The 24,867-nt window shown below is 52.7% G+C and overlaps 2 protein-coding genes across 2 annotated transcripts; both read left to right on the plus strand.

Annotated features, from left to right (window-relative positions):
• The first annotated feature begins 1,048 nt into the window (after positions 1–1,048).
• On the plus strand, positions 1,049–5,855 carry GJB3 (gap junction protein beta 3). The gene is made up of 2 exons (XM_065879602.1): positions 1,049–1,395; positions 4,218–5,855. Exon 2 carries the CDS (start codon positions 4,252–4,254, stop codon positions 5,062–5,064), a length of 813 nt encoding a protein of 270 aa, XP_065735674.1. The 5' UTR covers positions 1,049–1,395; positions 4,218–4,251; the 3' UTR covers positions 5,065–5,855.
• A 7,966-nt stretch (positions 5,856–13,821) lies between these two features.
• Positions 13,822–14,823, plus strand: GJA4 (gap junction protein alpha 4). The gene has a single exon (XM_065884608.1). The coding sequence runs from the start codon at positions 13,822–13,824 to the stop codon at positions 14,821–14,823; it is 1,002 nt and encodes a 333-aa protein (XP_065740680.1).
• Positions 14,824–24,867: the final 10,044 nt, after the last annotated feature.

Raw genomic sequence — 24,867 nt, forward strand, 5'->3', positions numbered from 1 at the left:
CCTGTGGCTTTGCCCTATCCAGAAACTCAACATGGCTGAGGCCTCCAGAGCCGGCTCTGCTCCTTATTATCTGTGTGACCCAGGGCAAGTCACACAACCTCTCTGGCTTTCCCACTCATAAAAGTGAGAAGGATCGTACCTTCCTCATCTGGCACTGTGATGATGAAATAAAGCCTGCGGGACAGTGCAGGGACCAAAGATGTCTCTGAGCCCCCAGTGCAGTGTTAGTTTTCTACCAGGAGTAGTAGGTAGGGTGATGGTGTAATTGATCTTTCCAAGTTTGGAGTTACTTTTGAGAGTAAACGGGGATGCTGTTAATTACACCAGGGCCACAGGCATAAACCAGTACAGTCCTGGGAAGATGCCATGTAAAATCACCCTTCAGCTAGCAACATCATCTCGGTCCAGACAGGGAGTGCTCAGGCCCTTTGGTGACTAAGATACCAGGACTCCCCGGGAGGCCGGAAACCCTGGGGGTTCCCCGACCAGGCTGAGGCCCCGGGGCTCTCTCATTACGTTCCTAGTCGTGGCACACTAGTAAATAAGACAAAGCGTCCTTGCCTTCAGAGCCCAGCCCAGCCCGGCCCCACCGCAGGCACCCCCCCCACCCCCCCCCACCCCCGCCTCCCTCCGCAGGAGGTCTAAAGCGCAGGCTCCGCTCCTTCACTTCTCTCTTACTCCCGCCCCACACCGCACATGGGATTTGCCCCCTGCAGTAACTCCAGGCAACGGCCCCTCCCCATCCGGCCCTCACCCCTGGACGAAGGATCCCCCCCATCTCCTTTCCAGGCGCAGTGCCCCTTCCTGCTGCGGGCACAGGGTCTGCCCCCCAACCTGCCCCCCAATTCTCCAAAGTGCCCCTGCCCATTCCAGGACGCGGAGCCTGAGCCACGCACCTACGCGGGGAGGGCAGCCTCCGGGAGTGGTCGAGACCAAGCGCCAGGCGCGGACAGTGACCCGCAGGGCGCGGACACAGTACCCGTGGTAACGCACGTGGGCTAGTCCTGATTGCAGTCCGTCCGGGGACCACTTGACACTTAACCAGTTTAGAGCGCTTCACGCTCCGAATTTCATCGGACCCTTTGCCACAGCCCTGCCCAGGGCCACAGATGCCCCGTTTCACACATGAAGAAGAAGCCCAGGCTCAGACGGGCGTCAAGCCCGGGAGAAGGTTGCCGGGGGAACGAGTGACAGTGTCTGGACTAAAACCCGACCCTCTGCGGCGGGCGGCTCCCGAGCTCCTCCCCTGACCCTCCCTCCTCCACGCCGCCCCCGGCTGTGCCTGCCGCCACGCGCCTCGCCGCCACTGCAGAGACGCGGCTCCGGTCCCGCTGGCCTCCGCTGCGGGCCTCGAACACGCGGGGTCCCGGCCCCCCGCTGGCCGCGCCGCTGCTGGTGAGTGCGGGGCGCCTCCCCACCCCGCGCCCACGGCCGCTGAGCGCTCCCCGGCGACCCCGGGCGGGGCGGGGGCTTGATCCTGCCTTCGGGCCAGGCTGAGACTGGCAGGTGAGGGAATGGGAGGAGGTCGAGGGAACTAGACTCACCCCACTCCCCACCTGCCTTCTCACCCCTCGGTTCTCGGCGGGGAGGGGGCTCCAGCTGCTGAAGATTCCCGGACAACCCCCTCCCAGGCTCCCAAGCTGCCTGGAATGGACGGAAACTTGGTGCAGGTGACGGCTGGGGTGGGGGGTGGAGAGGGGAGGGGAGTTCTGCCCCGAGGAGGGGGCCGGCCGGCACTGTGGAGTGGCGGTGAAAGCTGGGCGCGCCTTGGTCCCGGGGCAGGGGAAAAGCGGATAGCTGGGAGCTGCTGCTGGGGGGGCCGCATGGGGGGCCAGATCCGGCTCCACCAGTCCCGGGCCTGGGCTTGGAGGGAAATTCTTTGCCGGTGAGTCGCGTCCCTAGGGTGTGTTTGACAGGACTGGGCAGACAGGACTGGAAGGTGGAAGGTGGGGGCCCAGGAGGGGGCAGCCCCCAGGTGGGCCACCCTGAGAAGGCTCAGGTGGAAGCACCTGTCAGGGCCCTTCTCCTCCGGGGCTGGCAGACAGGGTTCCAACCTCCACTCCAGTCTTCTTGAACTCTCGCCAGGTGAGTGGCAGGCTGGGGAGGGAATGGCCTTTTACTACTCTTACCACAGCTCCAGAAAGTAGGAATTATTTCTCTTTAGAGATAAGGAAGGAAGGTCAAAGAGATTAGGAGAACTTGGAAGTCACCCAGGTAGAAGGGGTAGAGCTGAGGCTTGAATCCAGATGTGACTCCACGCTCAATACACATCCCACTCCCCAAAGGACAGGTCTTAGAAGGAGCTGAGTTGAGGCAGACACTTTTTTTTAATTCTAAGTATGTTACTGTATGCTGCTGCCAGTGCATATAAAATAAGCGCCCTTGTGAAACAGAAGTTCATGGAAATTCAGAGAGGTAGAGGATTAAACAAATACTTTAATTCCCACTGGTAATTAAATTCCAGGAAGAAAATAAAGGGGACAGGAGCAGAGTGACTGGGAGGGCAGGGGCTTCCAGGTCCAGGGTAATCTAGGGTGGCCTCTAAGAAGAGGATGTTTTAGCAGAGGCCTCAGTAATGAGAAGGATGCAGCCATGCAAGTTTCTGGAGGAAGAGCATTCTAGGCAGCAGGAATAATTACAAAGCCCCAGAGGCCCCCATTGCGGCCCGAGCAGAGAGGCAGGTGGAGAGTGTAGGAGAGTAGGGTAAGAATGTAGAAACGGGTTCTCAGTGTGATGGAAGCTAGTAGAAAGTTTTAAACAAGGGCGTGACATGATTCAATTTAAAGGACTCTGCGGGCATAGGAGCAGACACTTGAAGGCCAGCCAGAAGGCTCTGGTAATAATACCAGCAAGGGTGATGGTGGTTTGGAGCAGGGGGGTGGTGGTGGAGGGGTGAGAAGTGGTGATGCAGGGGTGGACCCTCAGTCAGCATGTATGCTCAGAGTCACAGAGCGGCTCCAGGAGCACTCACGTGTGCACATGGAGAGGTACATGCTCCCAACACCCTTTGCAGCATGTAGACACTAGGTACACTCAGGCAGACCCACCTGTCCACACCCTCTGAGTCATTCCACGACTAGGAAGAAGATGTGTGATCTGGGGACCTGAACAAAGCATGACTCCCCACCACAAAGCTCCAGCATCCCGGATTGCTGGTGTGTCTGGGGCTCCCTCAGGTTCTGGCACAGGGAAGGAGGGTGTCCCTAGATTTTTCCTGGATCTGGTGTCCCCAGGAACCAGACCATTACCCTCTCCATGTGCCTCCCCCCGCAACCTGAACTGGTCTCCCAACTTCACCACCCACTGCCTGTGGGACCTTGGGGAGATTATTTCCCCTCTCCAAGCCCCAGTTTCCTATCTGGGGTTCATCACCCCAACTTCACAGGGTGATAGCAAGGCATCAACGAGGTAAGTTTTGAGAAGCTGGTCTGGGGCAAGCATCCAGCAGAGAAATGGAGAGCAGGCGGTGGACAGCCCAGCCTTGAATTCAATTCTAGTTTTAATTTTTTTTTTTTTTTTTTTTTTGTGGTACACGGGCCTCTTACTGTTGTGGCCTCTCCCGTTGCGGAGCACAGGCTCCGGACGCGCAGGCTCAGCGGCCATGGCTCACAGGCCCAGCCGCTCTGCAGCATGTGGGATCTTCCCGGACCGGGGCACGAACCCGTGACCCCTGCATCGGCAGGTGGACTCTCAACCACTGTGCCGCCAGGGAAGCCCCAATTCTAGTTTTAAATGAGTGACTTGACCGCTCTAGATTTCACAATGGATAGCCAGCATTTATTGAGCACTTACTGTGTACTGAGTCTTTGCAATCCTTTTCTCATTTGATTATCAGTTTCTTCATCTGTCAATGAGAAGCATAATAGTGTCTACCTCCCAAGGTCCTTATAAGGATTAAATGAGATCCAGCACATAAAGTATTTAGCTCCTTGCCTGGCTCGTTGTAAATGCTCAGTAAATAATAACTGTTATTATCAGCAAATGCACATTCCCTTCCTTCCGCCACATAGCTCTGTAACTTTGGGCAGGTTACTTAGCCTCTCTGTGCCCGTTTCCTCTCTGTAGCTTAGGAAGAATAACAGTCCTGATCTCATAGGGTCGTTGGGATGATCAAACGAATCCATCCACATAGAGAACTCAGAACAGCGCCTGGCACATAGTAAATGCTCTATAAATGTCATCTACTCATTCTCAGACCGGTTTTCCCATCCTGTCAGGCGGGCACGGCCCACAGCGCCCCCACCAGCCACCATGGACTGGAAGACGCTCCAGGCCCTACTGAGTGGGGTGAACAAGTACTCCACAGCCTTCGGACGCATCTGGCTGTCGGTGGTGTTCGTCTTCCGTGTGCTGGTGTACGTGGTGGCTGCGGAGCGCGTGTGGGGGGACGAGCAGAAGGACTTTGACTGCAACACTAAGCAGCCAGGCTGCACCAACGTCTGCTACGACGAGTTCTTCCCCATCTCCAACATCCGCCTCTGGGCCCTGCAGCTCATCTTCGTCACGTGCCCGTCACTGCTGGTCATCCTGCACGTGGCCTACCGCGAGGAGCGGGAGCGGCGGCACCGCCAGAAACACGGCGACCAGTGCGCCAAGCTGTACGACAACGCGGGCAAGAAGCACGGTGGCCTCTGGTGGACCTACCTGTTCAGCCTCATCTTCAAGCTCCTCATCGAATTCCTCTTCCTCTACTTGCTGCACACCCTCTGGTACGGCTTCAGCATGCCCCGCCTGGTCCAGTGCGCCAACGTGGCCCCCTGCCCCAACATCGTGGACTGCTACATCGCCCGGCCCACCGAGAAGAAGCTCTTCACCTACTTCATGGTGGGCGCCTCCGCCGTCTGCATCGTGCTCACCTTCTGCGAGATCTGCTACCTCATCTTCCACAGGGTCGTGCGAAGCCTTCCCAGAAAGAGCGGCCTCCGGGGCCGCGGCCCCCCGTCCTCCGCCAGCCAGGCCTCCACCTGCCGCTGCCACCACAAGCTGGTGGAGGCCGGGGAGTTGGGCCCAGATTCCAGCGACGACAAGCTATGTGCTTCGGCACCCAACATGACCCCCATCTGACCACGGGCTGGGGAGCGATCCTGGGCTGCCCGTGGGGAGAGGCAGGGAGGTATTGTGCCGGTGGAGGGGTCCTCCCGGGGCTGGGGGGCCCCACTCTGAATTCACTACACTATTCAATTTCACCTTTAGTAGATTGTTTTGAGCGCTGGGCACTGTGCTGTCTGTCTGGTATAGGTCACACCACAGGCCCACTGGCAGCCCTCCTGGGAGAAAGACAAGCAAATTAACTACTGCCTGCAAGGGGACACTTAGAGGACTCCGCTGGGCTTCACCTAAGCCAGGAGGGGATGATGGGGAGAGGCTTCCCTGAAGGAGGAATGTTTAAGAGAGGTGAGAAGTGCTTCCTAGCAGACAAAAGCAGGTGCAGAGGCCTGGAGGCCACAAAAGGAAAGATGCTTGCCCTGGGTCTGGTGAGATGTACCAGACCAAAGGGAATCTTCATTCCTTCGGGAGAAGCACCCAGATTCCTGGGATGGAAAGGAAGTATCCTCCCAGCAGTGGAGGTCTGGAGGCTGAGAGTGAGCCTGGGAAGAGGAGGGGTAAGCTCTGGTGACACCAACCCCGGCTTGAGACACCCAGAGATCCTCTGGGTCACCACTGCCCTTTGGGAACCCGCCCCCCATCTTATTCCTCCACCCTCAGGCAGCTTTGCTCCCATCTTCCTCCCACAAGTGTACTCAGTCTGTTGCCAGCCTTTCAGACCCTACTCTCAGGGACTTGAGGTGGATGTGCTGATAGGAACATCCCCGAGGCAATTTCTTTGAAATCAATAAAGGCTGTCTTTTATACAGGTTGACTCTCTTCTTTTCTCCCACACTCACACCCACAAGACCCTGAGGGCAGAGAAGGTAGCCCCTCAGAAGGGGAGAGAGCTCCGTGGCTCGAGCTGAATTTAGGCTGGGGCTGGGGTTGACCCAGGAGGGATCTGGGGCGGAACCTACAGATATACATGCTGTGATTGTAGATGTGGTCACAAGAGGGCGCTGTGCTCCCTCTACAACAGCAGCGCTAGCCCTTCATAGTGAGGCCCTGCCCTGAGCGCACACAGTCACAGCCCTCTGGTTGCAGACAAACCACACTCCTTCCTCCTTTGTAACCCAGTCACCGCCATCCACAACGTGCATCCCCACCCTGTGTACACAAAATCCCTGTTATTCATACTCTCACTCCTGTATGCTCACAACAGGCTCCTCTAAAGGCATGAAGCCCCAGCCTCACCCAAGCACTATCCAGCTCCTTCCATTTTCCCTGAGCATTTTCTCCACCCCAGGCCCCTGGCAGACATGAGGACTGCACAGGGAAATAGGACATGAGCCCAAGGAGCTCAGAGCCTGGGGGAGACGGAGACACACTCATCTCCTGCACTAACCAACCCCAGGTGGATCCCAGCCCCACTCCCAGCACTGTGTGATGACCTGAAATTTCAGGAACACCAACATCCAAGCCAGGACAGGATGGAAAGCAAAAGGGGGTGCAAGACTATACTCACGCAGAGGAAGATTTAGTAACTATCAAAGCCAAGGCCGGGAGCCAGAAATCCAGGAGGCAGTGAGCCAAGAGCCAGTGCAGGCAGGGAAAGGACGGGTCATTGTGTCAACAGGACAGGCTGGGGTTCACCTTTGCTCTCACATGTGGTCATTACTGTGGTGGACAAGCCAGCCAAGTTTAAAGGGCCCGGCCGGGCTGACACTCACCTCCCCGTTAAATCATAGCTTAACCACTTCATGACCACAGCTTCACCATGCTGCACCTTGGACAGGCTTGCAGAACCTCAGTCTTGTCATCAATACAAGGGGAATTTTATCAGTCGGGGTCTCAACAGGAAACAGATGGCACATTCAAACCAAGGAACTTCAAAGAGTCTCCTTGAGGGACTGTTTTTGAAGGTATAGGCATGCTGAAGGAAACCCATAAAAGGTGCCCTGGGGCTAGTACCAGGGTAGCAATGGATGCGTTGCCACACAAAGGCTGCAAGGATGCATGCATCCAACCGCAGCAATCGAATAAATACCATGACTTAACGCTACCACCTCCTACTCACCTGCCAGTGGCTCCCACTGACCCAACACAACCAGAAACCAGAGGGCACAGAAGCCTATTGAGACGGTCAGTACGGGTCAGCCTCCCAGGGCACAGAGCAGATCTGAGGGGCAAAAGGAACACATTCAGCCCAGCACTCAGGACAGTATCCACTCCTAGGATTGTTGCAGAGATAAAAGGAGACAGTGTCATAACATGTTAGTTCAGCGCTAACATATCCAGTAAATATCCATGCACAACCATGCTTAGGAAAGTCTCTGCCTGCTGCCCAGGCCATCTGGTGTGTCCGTCCCAGCTTGGAGTGGATGGTTGCCAAGGTCCCAGGGAGGGCTGATCTCTACCTATTTGCTGTCTTGCATTCCAGCATCTTCCAGGACGGTTCCCACTGCCTGGATAAGTATGGCTTTGAGGTCAGAGCAACCAGAGAACAACATCAGCTATCCCAGCAGGGACTGAGCCTCCAGTCCTGGTCCCGCTTCTCCAAGCTGCGGGCCAGGACCACAGATGAGGGAATATTCCAGCCCTGAGCGTCCCACATTTGGCCTGAGAGCTGTCCCCAGCAGTGCCGCTCACGCTTTCCATCCAGCACGTATTGAGCTACTGTTCACCATGCAGAGTCCCCAGCACACATCTCACGTCCCCTGGTCTTCTCTTATGAGGGTACACACCTCTACCTCCTCTTCCCCCAACCACATGAGGAGTCACTGCAAGCTTCCTTCGATAGGGCTTATGATTATGATTTAGATTTCATATACACACTTTCGAGTCCACATCTACTTCATGATGTGACAGCCACCCTGCAGCCCAAGGCAAATAGATGATTTGGTATTCATCACCCTGATCCAAGCCCCTTGGTAGGGACTAAATGTTTGTGTCTCCCCCAAAATTCATATGTTGAAACGCTAACTTCCAGTGTGATGTTATTAAAAGGTGGGGCCTTTGGGAAGTGGGCTCATGAGGATGGATTTGTGCTCTTATGAGAAGAGACACGAGGGGGATGGTCTTTCTCTCTCTGCCATGTGAAAACATACTCAGAAGACAGCCCGATATAAACCAGGAAAAGGGCCTTCACCAAGAACCCAACCAGGCTGGCACCCTGATCTTGGACTTCCAGCCTCCAGGACTATGAGAAATAAAGTTCTGTTGTTTAAGCCACCCAGTCTGTAGTATTTGTACAGCAGTGCGAGCTGAGACACCTGCATCATCTATCACCTGGCTCACTGCAATAATCTCCCTGCTTCCTGCTCCAACTCTGGGAAGCAGATGCTGCAAAAGAGAGGGGTGCAAAGGGCATGCTGGGGAGGAACACCTGTGAATGGAAAGGGGAGGAAGCAGGACCGAGCGACAAGACCCGTTTGTGGGAGCTCTGTGTCCGTTAGACAAAGATGGTCACACTGGATGGAAATGGCTGGGCCCTTGACCACGCTTGGCTCAGCCATTGCCTGGGGCCACCCCAAGCAGAGCCTGGCCACCTGCACAGCTGAAGCAGACCTGGAGGCTGTCAGCTGGCCAGACTCCGCACAGCTGGGCAGCGAGTCCTCCGTTGAAGGGGGAGATCTGCATCCACCACCCACTCCCACAGTCTATTCCCAGCACAGCAGCCAGGGTGATGCCATAAAACCTAAATCAGGCCATGTCACTCCTCTGCCCCAAACCTCCAAAGGCATCTCACACTGGCCTTTAGGGGCCTCCAAGACCTGCCCCACCTGTTCCCTTTCTGAACCCTCATCTCTTCTCCTTGCTGACCTCACTCAGTCACGCTGACCTCCTTGCTCTCCCTCAGGCAGGAAACACCAGGCATATTTCTGCCTCAGGGCCTTTGCACTCTCTTTCCCTCTGCCTGGAATGTGCTTTCCTCCTGAGAGCCACAGGGGTCCCTCCCTTCCTTCAGGGCCTGCATCAAAGGTCAGCTGCTTCATGAGAATTTCTCCCTTCTTCTGTTCAAAAATGAAACCACCACCTCCTGCGCCCTCATCCTCCTTTCCTGCTTTACTCTCCACCTAACAGGTATCACCAGCTAACACATTCTATATTTTGTCTGTCTCCCTCCGGCTAGAATGTAAAGCCCACAAGACAGGGACTTTTGTTATCCCTGGTTCCTGGTTGATCTCCAGTGTCTAGGACAGCAGCACCAGGCAGTGCTCAGCGCTCAGTAAATAATTTGTTGAATTCATAAATTCGTATATGAGCCTGGGGCCCTGCTAGGTGCTGGGCATGTAAACAGGACTCAGCTGCCTGCCCTCAAGGGGCTCACAGACTAATAGGGGAGGGGGTAAAGACAAAGACAAGTAAACAATGCACCCTGGATGGGGAGAAGGGAAATGGGGATGGTTTCATGTGTATAGAGTTTCAGTTTTGCAAGATGAAAATGCTCTGGAGATCTGTCGCACAGCAATGTGAATGTAGGTAACACGACTAAACAGCGCACCCAGGGCAGTAGGTGAGCCGCTGAGAAAGTAAAGGCTCATCTAATCCAGAGGAGGCCAGCAAGGGGACTTCTGGGGGAAGGGACGTGGAGCAAAGTCCTGAACGACTGTAGGGCTGAGCATGTGAGGGTGCCCCAGCCAGAGGGGACAGCACGGACAAAGGCCAGAGTCAAGTATGGCTGGATCACCGAGTGAAAGGGGAAGAGGGAGGAGGCTGGAGAGGTGCTTGAGGCCAGGAGGCAAAGGAGAGCCACAGAAGGGTTCTAAGCAGGGCAGCGTGTGGTCTGATTTCTGGGGAAGGGTGGGGATGGGCTGGAAGCCAGGAGACCAGTTGGGAGGCCACTGAGATGGTGGCCTAAACAGGGTCAGGGCAGTGGGAACAGAGAGAGGTGTGGGGGTCTAAGGATGTTTCCCAGGTGGAATGGCCAGGCTGTGGGACTGTCTTGGCCGACCCTGGCTCATCCTTTCCAGGAAGGGGAGGGATCATTCAAACTCTAACCTCCAGAGCCCCTAAGGAAGGGGTGAGGGTGAGGGCAGCTCCTCCCTCCTTCCCAGTAGCTGGGATCACAAAGGCTTTGGGAGGGCCTGGGCCCAGCCACAGGAGAGGAACTCTGGGAGCAGAGGCTGTAGTGGGGGCGTGGTGAGAACCCGCCTCCAGGGACCTCGGTTCTCATGCCCTCAGGGGTCAGAATTTCGTGGGCTCCTCGTCAGCTTTGGAAATCCAGGAGGCTCAGCTCATCATGGCCCTGAGGGACAGTCCTGGAAGGGGAAGCTAGCTCAGCCTCCTGAAGTTGAGGTCTGGGCTGAGCCCACCACACTTGCTGCCCCAGAGGTCCTCCTGCGAGGGCTGAAGGCAGGAGCCTGGGGCACCCACCCTGGGACACCAGGAATCCAAAGATTGAATCGTGTTGTGGAGGAACACAGGACCTTTCTGACACCGGCCCCAGGCCTTGGACCCCACCTGCCACATTCCCTTTCCTTAGCTGCCCTGTCCTTCACCAACATTCTGACCCCAGCTCCCTCCCTTTCAGCCCTTTCTGCTCCCACCAAGACCAACCCACTGACCCTTTTTGTCACAAAAATGTTTTGTTACGTTTTTAGCCACCATCCATTGGAAAACTTCCTGTGTACTAATATTATGCTGTGTGCTTTGATTGGATCTCCCATCAGCCCGATACAGTAGGAACTATTACCTCCCCAATCTATAGAGGAAAAAACTGAGGTACAGGGGTTTAAGCAACGTGCCTAAGGGCACAGAGATAAACAGAAGTCTCAACTTCTAGGCCCTACTGCCTCTCCCACCAAGGCCGGTGAAGCCTCGGGACGTCGCGGCCCCCAGTCCTTGGGCCTTTGCTCACGCTGTTCTTCTGCCTAGAATGCTCTCCCCCCAGCCCCCATCTGGCTGACGAAAGCAAGTTTCACATATTGCAGTATGGGAAAGTCATTCTGGCTTGTACATGAGTTAATTCGAATTTTATGCTAACTAAAACAGCCTGTTTGTGACCTATCAAACCTACGTTGTCCATCTGCTTTAATTATTAAAGAAAAGGGTGCACTGACCAGCAGTAAAGAACGTTCATGTTAAAAATAAAGATCACAACATGCCTCCCTTCCTGGGACGCCCGTGCCGCTACTCCTCCGATGATGACTCCCTTCCCAGGTGCCAAGGCCGTACTGACTCGCTGTGCACTGCTGAGCTGTGCTTTTTGGGGGTTTGGGGTTTTCTGGGTTTTGTTTTTCTTGAAACCTTGAAGGAATGTATCCCTGACTTGTTTGATGTTCTTTGTTCTGACAAGATATAAACTGTGCTGAAACCCATGCTTCTCCAGAGCAGTTCCTCAGAGTTATCTTAGAGGCTATCTCCTGGACAAGAATCCTCAGTTTGGCTCAGATAGAACTCTTTTCCATTCCTACTATAGATTGTTGATTGTGTCCATCGACGCGGCTAGCGCAGTCTCCTCCAGGAAACGCTCCTAACCAAGTCCCTCTGAGTCTGGTAGTTCTCAGGAGAACTTTGTGCATCTACTCTAACCCAAGGGCTGACATGCTCAGTTCCTGCCTTCTGCTCCAGCCAGTGTGGAGCCCCAGGCCAGAGACCACACCTGGCTGGTTTGTGGTGAAGTCGCCAGTTCCACATACAGTGCCTGCAGCACACGGGTGTTCACACACAGGATGATGCCTGAATGAACAACGGCAGGCTCCGCCCACCCCTAATTCCTTGGGATGTCTCCCCCCACCCCGTATTTAGAGGCATGAGAATGGGATCCAAGCTAAAGGTCGGGAGAGTCCCCCCCAGCCATCCCCTCCCCAGTCTCACGTGGTCCACGGGCACTTCTTAGTGCCCTCTGATTGTGTAGCCTGCCCAGGAGTGGGGATGTTTGAGAATTCTGCAAGAACAGGGGCTGGGTAGAGACCCCAGCTCCACCACAGACGCCAGGGAGGGCAGATTATAACCCCTCTCTCCCAGTGTGGTTCCCCATGCCCTAACGAGTCTTGATTACCCAGTGTGGCTTTCCTGGTGACCGCAGGGCACCATAGTTTCCCCTCCAGAATGTGGCTTTGTCCCAGGGGGGACACTGCGGGGGGGCACCCCGTGGCCACCCCACAAATGAGGGGTCTTCTCCCTTCTCACCAAGGGGTCAAGGAGATGTCCTTCCCTAGAGGCCCCCTCACCCTCATCCCCACCCGCCCATCTCTCACAGCCTCTCAGGCCAGTTGCCTGAGATCAGAAAGTTCTGGCTGCAATCCTTTCAAATGTAGCCACCCTGGAAAACTCACAACCCCGAAACCCCCTCCGCGAGAACCTGTTCCACAGCCAAGGAAGCTGAGGCTGGGAGAGTCTGTCGGCCTGAAGACCTCGGAGGGCAGACATGGAAAGCAGCGGTTTCTCATCCTCTTCCCTTTCGACCCCCAGCGCCACCCCCCAGGCCCCTTCCTTGAGTGTGGTTTCAGGGAGCCTGCACCTCCCGTCCCGCCCCCGCTCGGCTCGGAACAGCGCCCGCCGCCCTCCCGCCGCTTCCTGACCCCACCCCGCCCCGCGTGCTATTTAAGGCGCCCCTGCGGCCAGGCGCCGTCCAGCAGGCAAGGCTCCCACGGGCGCCGCTCCGGCCGACGCGCGTCCCCACTGTCACCTGGGCCGCCGGCAGGCAGGCGGTGAGTTGGGCTGGGGCGCCACCTGCCAGCTGACGAGCGGGCAGGGACAGGTTGCCACGTGCCAGGGGATGAGGGTGGCTGCTGGGGGACCCACCGCGGCCGCGCTCACCCAGCCTGCTGGGCCAGCCTCTGCGCTAAGCCAGGCTCCTGCCTCCTTCGGTCGCATCCTTAGAACCCTTGTTAGTAGGAATAGTATCATTTCCATTTTACAGGAGAGGAGTGCTCAGAGGTCGTCACTTATCCAAGGTCCCAGTTTGTAGAAGAGTCAGGATTTGAACCCAGGCCTGGTTCCAGAGCCTGGCTCTAAACAGCCTTGCTGCTGGGGAGAAGCACCACCCCTGCCCCTTTCCCCTACCTTCCTCCCCCCACTCTCCCCGTGATGTTCTGGGAACTTTGTGGCCTGTGCCTCCACCCTGCCATGACAGTTCCTTTCAAGAGTCTAGAATTTGGCAGCAACAGCTTTGGCAGGGGGAGGGGATGGAGAAAGGGGACAGGAGCAAGTGTCGGTACTTGAGCGGCAGGTGGTCAGTATCGCTGACAGGTGGAGCTAATGCAGGATGCTGCCTTGAGTGTCTAGCATGCCTTCACCCACCCCACCATAAACTCAGAGGTTAGAGTGAGGCCAGCTGGGTGAGAGCTGGTGGGGTGGGGAGTGGGGACCTGAGGCTTTCGGCCCCCTGAGAAGCTGAAGATATCACCACCACCACCCACTCCCCCACTGGCGGCGGGGGGGGGGGGGGGGGGGGGGCGGCAGCCTGTCCTGGGCAAAAGGGAGGAGGGGCATGGTACAGCTTTGTGACCTTGGATAAGTTCCTCAAATTCTCTATTCCCTTAGGCTCAGGAGCCTCACCTTGATCCAGACCTCCTTCAGCTGTGGTCACCCTGGGACTGCAGCTGGGAACAAGAGGGACACAGATGTGACTAGACAGGGACCCTAGCTGTACCCTTGCCAGAGCTTAGCAGTCATCATCCAAAGATCTGGGTGTGAGTCCCCAGGCCAGTCCCTTCCCCTCCTGGAGCTCAGTTTCCCTGTAGGTAAAATGGGTGTGGCCGGCCTCCCTGCAGGCTTGTTGCTAGGACAGCTGAGAAGGATGCTGACAGTGTCCTCTGTCTCCCTGCAGACGGAGGCCCAGGAGCCATGGGCGACTGGGGCTTCCTTGAGAAGCTGCTGGACCAGGTCCAGGAGCACTCGACCGTGGTGGGCAAGATCTGGCTGACGGTCCTTTTCATCTTCCGCATCCTCATCCTGGGCCTGGCTGGCGAGTCAGTGTGGGGCGACGAGCAGTCTGATTTCGAGTGTAACACGGCCCAGCCAGGCTGCACCAACGTCTGCTACGACCAGGCCTTCCCCATCTCCCACATCCGCTACTGGGTGCTGCAGTTCCTCTTCGTCAGCACGCCCACCCTGGTCTACCTGGGCCATGTCATTTACCTGTCTCGGCGCGAGGAGCGGCTGCGGCAGAAAGAGGGGGAGCTGCGGGCACTGCCGGCCAAGGACCCACGCGTGGAGCGGGCACTGGCAGCCATAGAGCGACAGATGGCCAAGATCTCGGTGGCGGAGGACGGTCACCTGCGGATCCGTGGGGCGCTGATGGGCACCTATGTGGCCAGCGTGCTCTGCAAGAGTGTGCTAGAAGCAGGCTTCCTGTACGGCCAGTGGCGTCTCTATGGCTGGACCATGGAGCCTGTGTTCGTGTGCCAGCGCTCACCCTGCCCCTACCTCGTGGACTGCTTTGTCTCACGCCCCACGGAGAAGACTATCTTCATCATCTTCATGCTGGTGGTTGGACTCATCTCCCTGGTGCTCAACCTGCTGGAGCTGGCGTACCTGCTGTGCCGCTGCCTCAACCGGGGGCTGAGGGCCCGGCAGAGCCAGGACACGCCCCCAGCCCAGGGCACCTCCTCGGAGCCTTATGCTGACCAGGTCTTCTTCTACCTCCCCATGGGTGAGGGGCCCTCATCCCCGCCATGCCCCACCTACAATGGGCTCTCGTCCAGTGAGCAGAACTGGGCCAACCTGACTACGGAGGAGAGGCTGGCTTCTTCCAGACCCCCCCTCTTCCTGGACCCGCCCCCCCAGAGTGGCCGGAAATCCCCCAGTCGCCCCAGCAGCTCTGCTTCCAAGAAACAGTATGTATAAGAGCCCGGGAAGTCTTGCTGCCTTTAGTGCAAGACTCTGCAGAGATGACTGGGGCTGGGGAAGCAGGTGCTTGCTGGCCAGAAAGCCTCACTGCATGTTGTTCTTGAACACCTGGGGCCTTCCTGGTGACCGGAGGGCACCATAGTTTCCCCTCCAGAATGTGGCTTTGTCCCAGGCACAGACAGAGGCAGCTTGGGGTGCTCTTGGCCAAGGGTGTTTGGGCCCTGTGGTCTTTTTCACCGTGTTCAAAGGGACTCGGAGACAACTTCCTCCACCCCCACCCCCACCCCCTGGAAGATTCACCTCTGCCCAGGTTGTCCACACACCCTGTCCTCACAGAAAAAGGCTGGTCGAGGCTGCTGGGTCAGCCTTGATCCCACACACAGACAGGGCCTGTGCTGGATCTGGCCCTGTCAAGGGGACTGGGGTCTTGTTCTCATCACTCCTTCCTAGTTCTGCTGTTTATCCTTCTAAAATAAACAGGACTTGACCACAAGCGAGGTGTGTATTGATACTGTCATGATGTGCCTGGGGTGGGGGGACAGCTGCTTTACCCAGGCTTCCTTTTTGGTCCTGCATAATCTGTCTTTGGCCTTAGCGATCCCAACACCAGGCAGCACCTTCAACCCTCAAACCCCTGCATACTGCCTCTCAGCAGTGCTGAGTCCTAAACACTGCCTTGTGAAATGCCCCAGCACCAGCCCCCTCAAGCTGCCCCTTAATCAGTGGCCAAAGCAGAGACTGTCCCCATCCTGCCCCATGGCCATCCAGCGCCCCGGCCACGCTCCCAACTGCAATGTGCTTCCTTACTGGACACTGCTCCCCACCCTGCCTGCATGCCAGCCAAGCCCTTCAGAGTCCAGCTCAAATGGGCCTGCACCCCTCGGTATTTGGGGAGGCAGGTTTAGATCACTTGCCCCCTCCTACCTTGGCCCTGTCTAGTCTGCCCACCAGAAGGAGCAACTCAAGGACCTGCATCGTAAATCCTCCCCATGCACCTAAAACTCACATAGTGAGAACAGACAATGGCAGTGTTGAGAGGTGGAAGGGACGGCCAGGGTCCAGTGGAGGAATCGAATCTTGCCTCTGAGTCACAAAGGTTGCAGGAAAAAAAAAAAAAGCAATTGAACTAGATCTTGACAGATAAATAGGAGTCTGCTGGGGAGAGAAGAGGACACCTTATTTGGACAGAAAACTGTGCAAAGGCATGGAGAAGGGGAACCGTGGGGGACTGAGGGGGTGCTTAGGGCCTGATGAGCCTTCTAGGATGTGGGAAGTACAGCTGAGGATAAGCCCAGTGTTGGCAGAGTTGACGTGGAAGGTGACCCGGATGGAGGCAACACTCAGTGGCCCTCGGAGGCAAGCTGTTGCCTGCTGGTTGTCCTCCCCTACGCAGGGAGATCTGGGGGTGGGGCTGGAGGAGGGGATGGGGTCCATCTCACGTGGCCACATGCTTCTCCTTGAGAACCATTATAGTGGGTGAACAACCTTCCCCTGCCCCATCAAGATAGGTCTTCAAGACACCAGCTCTGTATCCGTCACCGCAGAATTCACTCACTCACCGCTTACCCATCAAGTCTGAATGCTCGGCCTGATAAGTTACAGCCCTCACTCTTCCAGCTTTGGTTCCCATTGTTCCCTCTGAATCCCTGAGATCCAACCAGACCAGCCTCCTCACAGCTCCCCAGACTCACTGGGTATGTTCTCACCCTGCTCCTTTTGCCAGCCTGGAGTGCCTCTTCCCCACACTTCCAAACCCCACCAGTCCTTTATACACTTCCGTACCCTGGAAAAGGCAGAGCCTGAAGCAGAAGAAAGAGTAAGATGAGTTTTGATGTTAGAGGGTCCTCAAATTAAATGCTGCCTGTAATACGTATAAAGCCATGTGGTCTTAAGGCAATCATTTCACTTCTCCAAGTCGGAGTTTTCTCAGCTATAAAATGCAGATAATATTGCCTGCCTCACAGGTGCAAGAAATAAAAACAAGAGAAAGTATATGAGTGCACCTGGCTCCTAATGCCATGCAATAGAATTCAGCTCACCCTCTCCAGCAAGGCTATCACAGGTTCTTCCTCCTCTAGGAAGCCCTCCCCCACTTCTCCAGCCAGTCTCCAGTGATGATCTCTACCTTTCGGCAATCTGGATCACTGCTTGGTACGAGTCTATTTCATCTCCCCAGTGAGTCTCTAAGGACCGCCGGGGAGACGTTCTTCATTTACCATGAGCCTAGCCCTGCATTCAGTTTTTTTTTTTTTTTTTTTTTTTTTTTTGCGGTACGCAGGCCTCTCACCGTTGTGGCCTCTCCCGTTGTGGAGCACAGGCTCCGGACACGCAGGCTCAGCGGCCATGGCTCACGGGCCCAGCCACTCCGCGGCATGTGGGATCCTCCCGGACCGGGGTACAAACCCGTGTCCCCTGCATCGGCAGGCGGACTCTCAACCCACTGCACCACCAGGGAAGCCCCCTGCATTCACTTTGACTATAAAGTGAGGGATTAAGTTAGACTGGGCAGAAAGTAGACTGTTCATACGTTGGAAGGGCATAACTCCAGGAGGCTGAGGTCCCCTTCCAAGGGACTCTCCCCAAGCCAGGCTGAGAGGCCAGATCTGTGGCGTCAGAGGTTGGTCTCTTAGAGCCAACCCAACCTGGGGGCCCTGGGAGCCTGTGTTTCTGGTATCCCCTACCTGTCCTGGCTTGGAAAGGTGGGAGAAGACAGGTTTAGGTGAGTGAGGAGGGCATCCATCCCCTCCCTCAAAGCTTACCCACTCTGAGCTTGGTGCTGGGACTTGGGCCTTTGGTAAGGCTGGGTTTGGGTCCTAGACTGGTGGCCACTCAAACACAAGGGCAAATGGGCTGGGGGTTTAAGGATGAGGATAGTGTAGTGGGGACGGGACCACACAGATTAGGGCAGGGGCAGTGCGGTGAAGACTTACGAAATGAAGAGTGGCTCTAAGCCCCAGCCCACCCCTATTCACTTCCTAAAGCTGTCATAACAAAGTACCACAGACTGGGTGGCTCCAATGACAGAAATGTATTGTCTCACAGTTCTGGAGGCCAGAAGTCCAAGATCAAGGTGTCCACAGGGTTATTTCCTTCTGAGGGCTGTGAGGGAGAATCTGTTACATGCCTCTCTCCTGACTTACGATGGGTTGCTGGCAATACCTGGCATTCCTCAGCTTACAGAAGCATCACCCCCATCTCTGCCTTTATCTTCATATGGCATTCTCCCTGTGTGCCTGTCTGTCTCTAGGTCCAAATTTCTTCTTTTTATAAAGATACCATTCCTATTGGATTAGTGTCACCCTAATGGCTTCATTTTAACTTGCTCGCCTCTGTAAAGATCCTGTTTCCATATGAGGTCACATTCTGAGTGGCTGGGGGTTAGCAATACCTTTTGGGGGCACACAATTCAACCCATACCACCACCCCATGGGCCCCACTTCACCTCCAAGCACTGGTGGAGGGAGGTCAAGGAGAAGGCTAACATATATTGTCCTCAGGCATCTCCTTTCTGATGCGGCCTGGATGGAACACAGCTGATTCACATCTCACGTCTTCCATCGCATTCTTCTTCCTCCCACCAGCCTATCCCTCGTCACCACCAAAATTCAAGTTGGTAACAGGCAACTCTTGGTCACAGAAAAAGCCGTAGGAGGCTTGACTCCTGCCTCCCCGCCCCCACCCCCTCACTTGACTGTGGTCCTTTCCCCTCTATGGGCCTCACTGTCACCACTGTGAAATGAAAGGATTAGATGAGAAACAGGCATGTGGCAACTAGGCTTGAGGAGCATCGCAAGGAATAACTTGCCGCTGATCATTGATCTGCAGCTCACAAGCGATGTGCTATGTTTCAGGCATCAGAACAGATTCAAGGTTATTTCTATAAGGTCAATTCCAGTCACTTGAATCCACATTGCCTTCCTGAGTAGAAAAGAAAGGGATGGGGTTATGTGGAGGGCACTGGGAATTTTTCATAACCCAAGGTCATCTTATCTGCAGCCCCTGGGAGCAGTGAACGTCATGGGCCACACATAAACAAGACAGAGAGCTCGTGGGCTGGGTGATGTCAAAACTTCTTCCCCATCTAACATGCTGGCTCACTGACCACTGGGTTGCTGACCTCACGAATTTACCACTGACCTCCAGTGCCTTGACTGGAGGTCCTTCATTTCCTTTTCACACTAACGTCAGCATGACTACTGATGTTTGCAGGAAGAGGAATTCATCTCAGGATTGTTGAAACTTCTTTTTCTACCTTACAGCTTCTCCCACCAGTCCTGGCTCAGACTTCAAGGGTCACATGAGGCTCAACAGTTCTGCCCTTCCCATCCAAGCCACATACAGATATAGCCACCAGGCTGGCCCTGAGCCTGCTTTTCTCCTATTCCTCCAGCTGACTCTGATTCCAGAAGTCTCTGGCCAACCTGCAGTTTGTCTACTTTCCTCTTAACATGTGCCACACTCCCCTGGGTGCTAGACATGACACTCCACGTGGTCAGAATCCAGATTATCAGGTCTCGTCTCAAAACTTCTACCTCTATTAATGCAACCTAGGGTTACATTAGCTTTTCTCTTTTCTTCTCTTTTTCATATATAGAATTTGGGGGGGATAACAAAGGTAATGCATGATCATTATAGACAATGAGATCCCACCATCTTGGGGTAACAACTGTTAATATTCAGAAGTAATTCCTTCCAGACTCTTCCATGCATATATTTAAATAAAATCGGAGTAAAGGTGTACCTATAATTTTGTATTCCGCTTTTTAAATTTTACATTAAATCATAAGGCTTTTCACCATGTTATCAAGTATCCTAGGAAGCACCATTTAATGGCTTTATCATATGGCTTTATCATTATCTACTTAACCATGACCCTGATATTGGATTTTTAGAGTGTTTGCAACTAATTATCCTCTATTATAAATTGTACTGTGGGGCTTCCCTGGTGGCGCAGCGGTTGAGAGTCTGCCTGCCAATGCAGGGGACATAGGTTCGTGTCCCGGTCCGGGAAGATCCCACATGCCGCGGAGCGGCTGGGCCCGTGAGCCATGGCCGCTGAGCCTGCACGTCTGGAGCCTGTGCTCTGCAACGGGAGGGGCCGCAGCAGTGAGAGGCCCGCGTACCGCAAAAAAAAAAAAAAAATTATACTGTGATGTGAATGTACATAAAAGTTTTCCAAATTGCTTATTTCCTTAAAAGAAAGACATTCCAAGAAGTGAACTTACTGGGTCAAAAGGTATGAAATTTAAAATTTTAAACATTTTTTTAATTTAAAAACAAATTTTTTTTTTTAAAGAAGATGTTGGGAGTAGGAGTTTATTAATTAATTTATTTATTTTTGCTGTGTTGGGTCTTTGTTTCTGTGCGAGGGCTTTCTCTAGTTGTGGCAAGCGGGGGCCACTCTTCATCGTGGTTCGTGGGCCTCTCACTATCGCGGCCCCTCTTGTTGCAGAGCACAGGCTCCAGACGCGCAGGCTCAGTAGTTGTGGCTCACGGGCCTAGGTGCTCCGCGGCATGTGGGATCCTCCCAGACCAGGGCTCGAACCCGTGTCCCCTGAATTAGCAGGCAGATTCTCAACCACTGCGCCACCAGGGAAGCCCAAAATTTTTTTTAATTTTTTTTAATTGAAAAAATGTTTTTAATGGATTACTGATTATGAAGTAATCCATTGTGAACGATTCAGAAATGCAGAAAAGCACAAGCAAATCATAAGTGAAGGCATCAGCTACCTCTGAGGGTGGAGAGAAGGTGGAGCTGAAAACAGGAGAGCTGACTGAAGGCAGTGGGCTCATGGGTCCCCTCCTCCATTCTGAGCAGCTAGGTGACCACCCTTCCCCTACTCTGTGGAGTGATGGGAGCTCGTTCTCTGGAGAGGATAGAACAGAGATGGACGGGGAAACACCATGCTGAGTAGAGGGTGGCAGCGCCATGAAGATCATGGAGGAATGAAGTGGAAATTTACATACTGAATGGCAAGACGCTCAGCCATCTCCCCCGAGCTGGCTCCCAGAGCGCTGGATGATAGATAAGACTATAAGACTGCAGGCAGGGAAGGCTCCTTGAGGAAGTGAGCTTCAGCACCTGAAAGGTGAGGAGGAAGGCTCCAGGGAAGAGATGGGGAATGGGGAACAGGTAGAGGGAACAGCTGAAGAAGAAAGGAGCTGACGAACAAAGGAGATTGACATATTCATTGTTCAGGATTATTTTAGATATGAAACAAGCTTCTTTCCAGTAAAAATGTCTTGTACATTCAATAGCATCATATGAAAGTGCCCGTTTCAAAGCACCCATGCTAGCACTATTAAAAATTTCAATTCCCATGTTTATTAATTATTAATCAGAAAAAAATATATATCACCTTTCAATGCATAAGCCTTGATTACTAGTGAGCCTAAACATTTTAACACATGCGTCTTTAACACGTTTCTTCTATGAATTTTTTTTTTTTTTTTTTTTTTTGCCTTATGCGGGCCTCTCACTTCTGTGGCCTCTCCCACTGCGGAGCACAGGCTCCGGATGCGCAGGCCCAGCGGCCATGGCTCACGGGCCCAGCCGCTCCGCGGCATGTAGGATCTTCCCGGACCGAGGCACAAACCCACATCCCCCGCATCGGCAGGCGGATTCTCAACCACTGCGCCACCAGGGAAGCCCCTCTTCTGTGAATGTTCTTTGCCCATTTTTCGCTCATGTTTTGGTGCTTTCTGATTAACTTGGGCAACCTCTTTACAGAGAGATTTCAACTCTTTATCTGGCATTTTGTTATCTTTAAAATTTCTCAGTGTGTGATTTTGTCCTTTTAAATTTCTGTGTAGTCAAATCTGTCAATTTTTTCCTCTACAATATTTTTATACTTATACTGTTTCCCACTTTATAAGACTATTTTTCCTCTTTGATATTTAATACTGTAACCTGTCTTGAAAATAATGAGACAAATAAATAATTATTGAATGAAATAAAGCATGAACAAATAAATTAATTTTAGCATATAATGTAAGCTGAGGTGCTAATTTTTCCCCCAATAATTAATGATTCCATCAGCACTTATTGAATAATCCTTCCTACACTAATTTGTGATATCAGCTTGACTGTATACTACCTTTTTATACATAAAACAGTCTATTTCTGGACTACCTAAAATTATATTCCATCAACCTATCAAATTATATGATACTACCACCCTTTTCATGAGTGTGCCTTTGTAACACATTTTAATGTCTGGTAGAATACATTCTCCCTTTATTGTTTTTACTTTTCTTGAGAATCCTGGAAGCCAGGTATATATTCTCGAGGCAGGTGTCTGAAAGAATCTTCTAAGTGGAATCTGACAGACCCAAAAGAAAAGAGCTAAAGATACGGCACTAGATGTTCCCCAAGAAAACAGACAGCTAGATGGCCAAGCCCCACCCATTCACTCAGAGCAGCTTTTTAGTGACCCACTCTCAGATATGAGTGCGCAGCCAAGGATGTCAGGTATTCAAGGGAAGCGCCTTATGTGAAAGAGTCTGAAACAAACAGAATAAAGTTTTCTAGAGGAAATAGAGATTATGTATGGAGAATAAAACTTTAACTATCACTGCTTGCTTCAGAAAGATAAAAGAGTATATTGCATCCATGAAAAAAGAAGATGATGCTCTAAAGAAGAAATATGGGACTTCCCTGGTGGCACAGTGGTTAAGAATCCACCTGCCAATGAGGGGGACACAGGTTCGAGCCCTGGTCCGGGAGGATCCCACATGCCGTGGAGCAACTAAGCCCGTGCGCCACAACTACTGAGCCTGCGCTCTAGAGCCCGCGAGCCAAAACTACTGGGCCCGTGTGCCACAACTACTGAAGCCTGCGCACCCTAGAGCCCGTGCTCCACAACAAGAGAAGCCACTGCAACGAGAAGTCGGCGCACCGCAACGAAGAGTAGCCCCCGCTCGCCGCAACTAGAGAAAGTCCGCGTGCAGCAACAAAGACCCAACGCAGCCAAAAAATAAATAAATTTTTTTATAAATGAGTCTTTGAAAAAAAGAAGAAGAAATATGCAGAGAATAACATCAAAATCAAGTTCTTGGAAAATGAAAAACATGATAGCAGAATTGAAAACTTCAATAAACATTTTGGAAGATAGCTAGGCAATCACCCCAGAAAATAGAGTAAAAGACAAAGATATAGACATTACAAAAAAATTTTTTTTAAGTTAGAGGACCAGTACAGGAGGTCCAATTAACAGGAGTTCTAGAAAGGGGAACAGGAAAAAAAAAGGAGTGGAAGTAATCATAGAAAATCTTAGATTGAGAGGGCTACTAAGTGCCCAGCTCAATGGACAATATAGGTCCACACTGCTGAAATTTTTCAAAATACTTGAGACAAAGAGATGAGCCTACAAGTTTCCAGAGAGAGAGAACACAGTCTCAAGCATCAGAATGGCATCACGCTTTGCAGCAATCCTGGAGGCTACAAGGAAATGGATCAAAGCCTTCAAAACTCTGAGTAAAGTGATTTGCAACAGAAATTCTATACCCAGGACAATGATCAACTAAAGCAGACCATATGCTCTGCAGTTGTTTTAACAGCATGATTCCCTGAAGGTTTGAACAAACTTGCCTGTAAAGCCAGTTGGACTGAATGCCTTCTCTATGTCATTCTTTAAAAATTTTTTCCCTGTCACTCAGTGACTATTTGTCTACTCAGATTTTCTTCTCCATGAATCTTAGTAATTTATACTTTCCCACAGAAAAAATTTTTGCCTATTTGATTGTTTGAGCAGACTTTTGTCATCAGACCATATATTCTCACTTCGCTTACACTTCAACTAAAAGCCTTAGTAAAATTGTTCCTCGGCTTCTTTGTGTGCCATGTGGAGACGTTTCATAATCAGGGTCATGCTAGTTTGGTAAAATATAACTGGAAAGCTTTCCAGATAAAACCCCCAAGCCATTTACATGTGGCCTGCCACTAAACTATTACTAAGCATGAGCTTATGTAACTGGGAATTTGGGAATTAAAAATAACACATCTGACTTATATCTGTACCAGCGAAATTCCATCATGTCCACTTCAGCCCATTGCTCCAACTGACAAGAACCATCCTCTTAAATCTGGACTCTTGTCATCCGGAATATTAGCCACTTCTAGCTTCCATAAATTGGATTTATTTTTCATCTGGCAAATCTGAGAGTTTAATGCAATTAAGTGGCCCTTCCTAGTGAAGACTATGTTTATTCCTGCATTTGTATGTTTGGGGTCTTTGTTAAGTGCAAAATGCTATTTCTAAAACGCATATTCCTTGCTCCACCCCACTCCACAGGTGGGGAGGCAGCAGAGCAAAGTATCACAGAGAACCTGAGTGTGTGGGGGGACCTGATTACCCAGGTCATGCCCTGAGCTCAAAGAACGGCAGTCAGTCCAGCTTGGCTGTGACCCAGAGGAGCTCTAAAACCAGAAACAGAAACTCGAGGGTGGACAGAGGGTGGATTCTACAAGGGGGAATGAGGGGCAGACACAGGAAGCCAAGTCCAGCACAGGGCCCAAAAGCTTCCCAAGACGAGACGTGCAGGTGTTAGGTTAGGACCACCAGTGCACAAGCCAAGTTTTAGCCACTGGAAGACCCATTCTCAGCCTTACAGTAGTTGGTCCCTGCAAAGAACAGAACTCAGTAAGGTAGGGAGCCCAGGATGGCTTCCCAAGATTAGCTCTAGAGAGGCCTCCAGGACTGAGGCGATGACAGCAAGCTGTGTCAGAGCCAGACATGCCTGGAGTAGAGATAACGAGGGACAACCAAGACGGAGAACTCTACCAACCCAGCAGCGACATCAATGGGAGTTTTGACATTACTTCCAAATGAGGTTACACACACAATTGCGTTTCAGTGTGTATGTTAAAAAGCATTCAATATTGACATATTTGAAACATACCACAATTTTTCTAACTCTCTCTATACAATTCTTTGCTATTTAATATGGTGAGAGCCTCAAAAAATGAAAGTGGCCCAAGCATTTCAACACCTGAAAGGCTTTAAAAAGAGAAACCTGGACTAAATATTTTGATAGTCTGGT

Source organism: Phocoena phocoena, chromosome 1 (genome assembly GCF_963924675.1).
Source record: "Phocoena phocoena chromosome 1, mPhoPho1.1, whole genome shotgun sequence".
NCBI lineage: Eukaryota > Metazoa > Chordata > Mammalia > Artiodactyla > Phocoenidae > Phocoena > Phocoena phocoena.

Bases quoted from the DNA above. Each gene is read 5' to 3' on its own strand.
- GJA4 (XM_065884608.1), top strand. From the start codon at position 13,822: ATGGGCGACTGGGGCTTCCTTGAGAAGCTGCTGGACCAGGTCCAGGAG.
- GJB3 (XM_065879602.1), top strand. From the start codon at position 4,252: ATGGACTGGAAGACGCTCCAGGCCCTACTGAGTGGGGTGAACAAGTAC.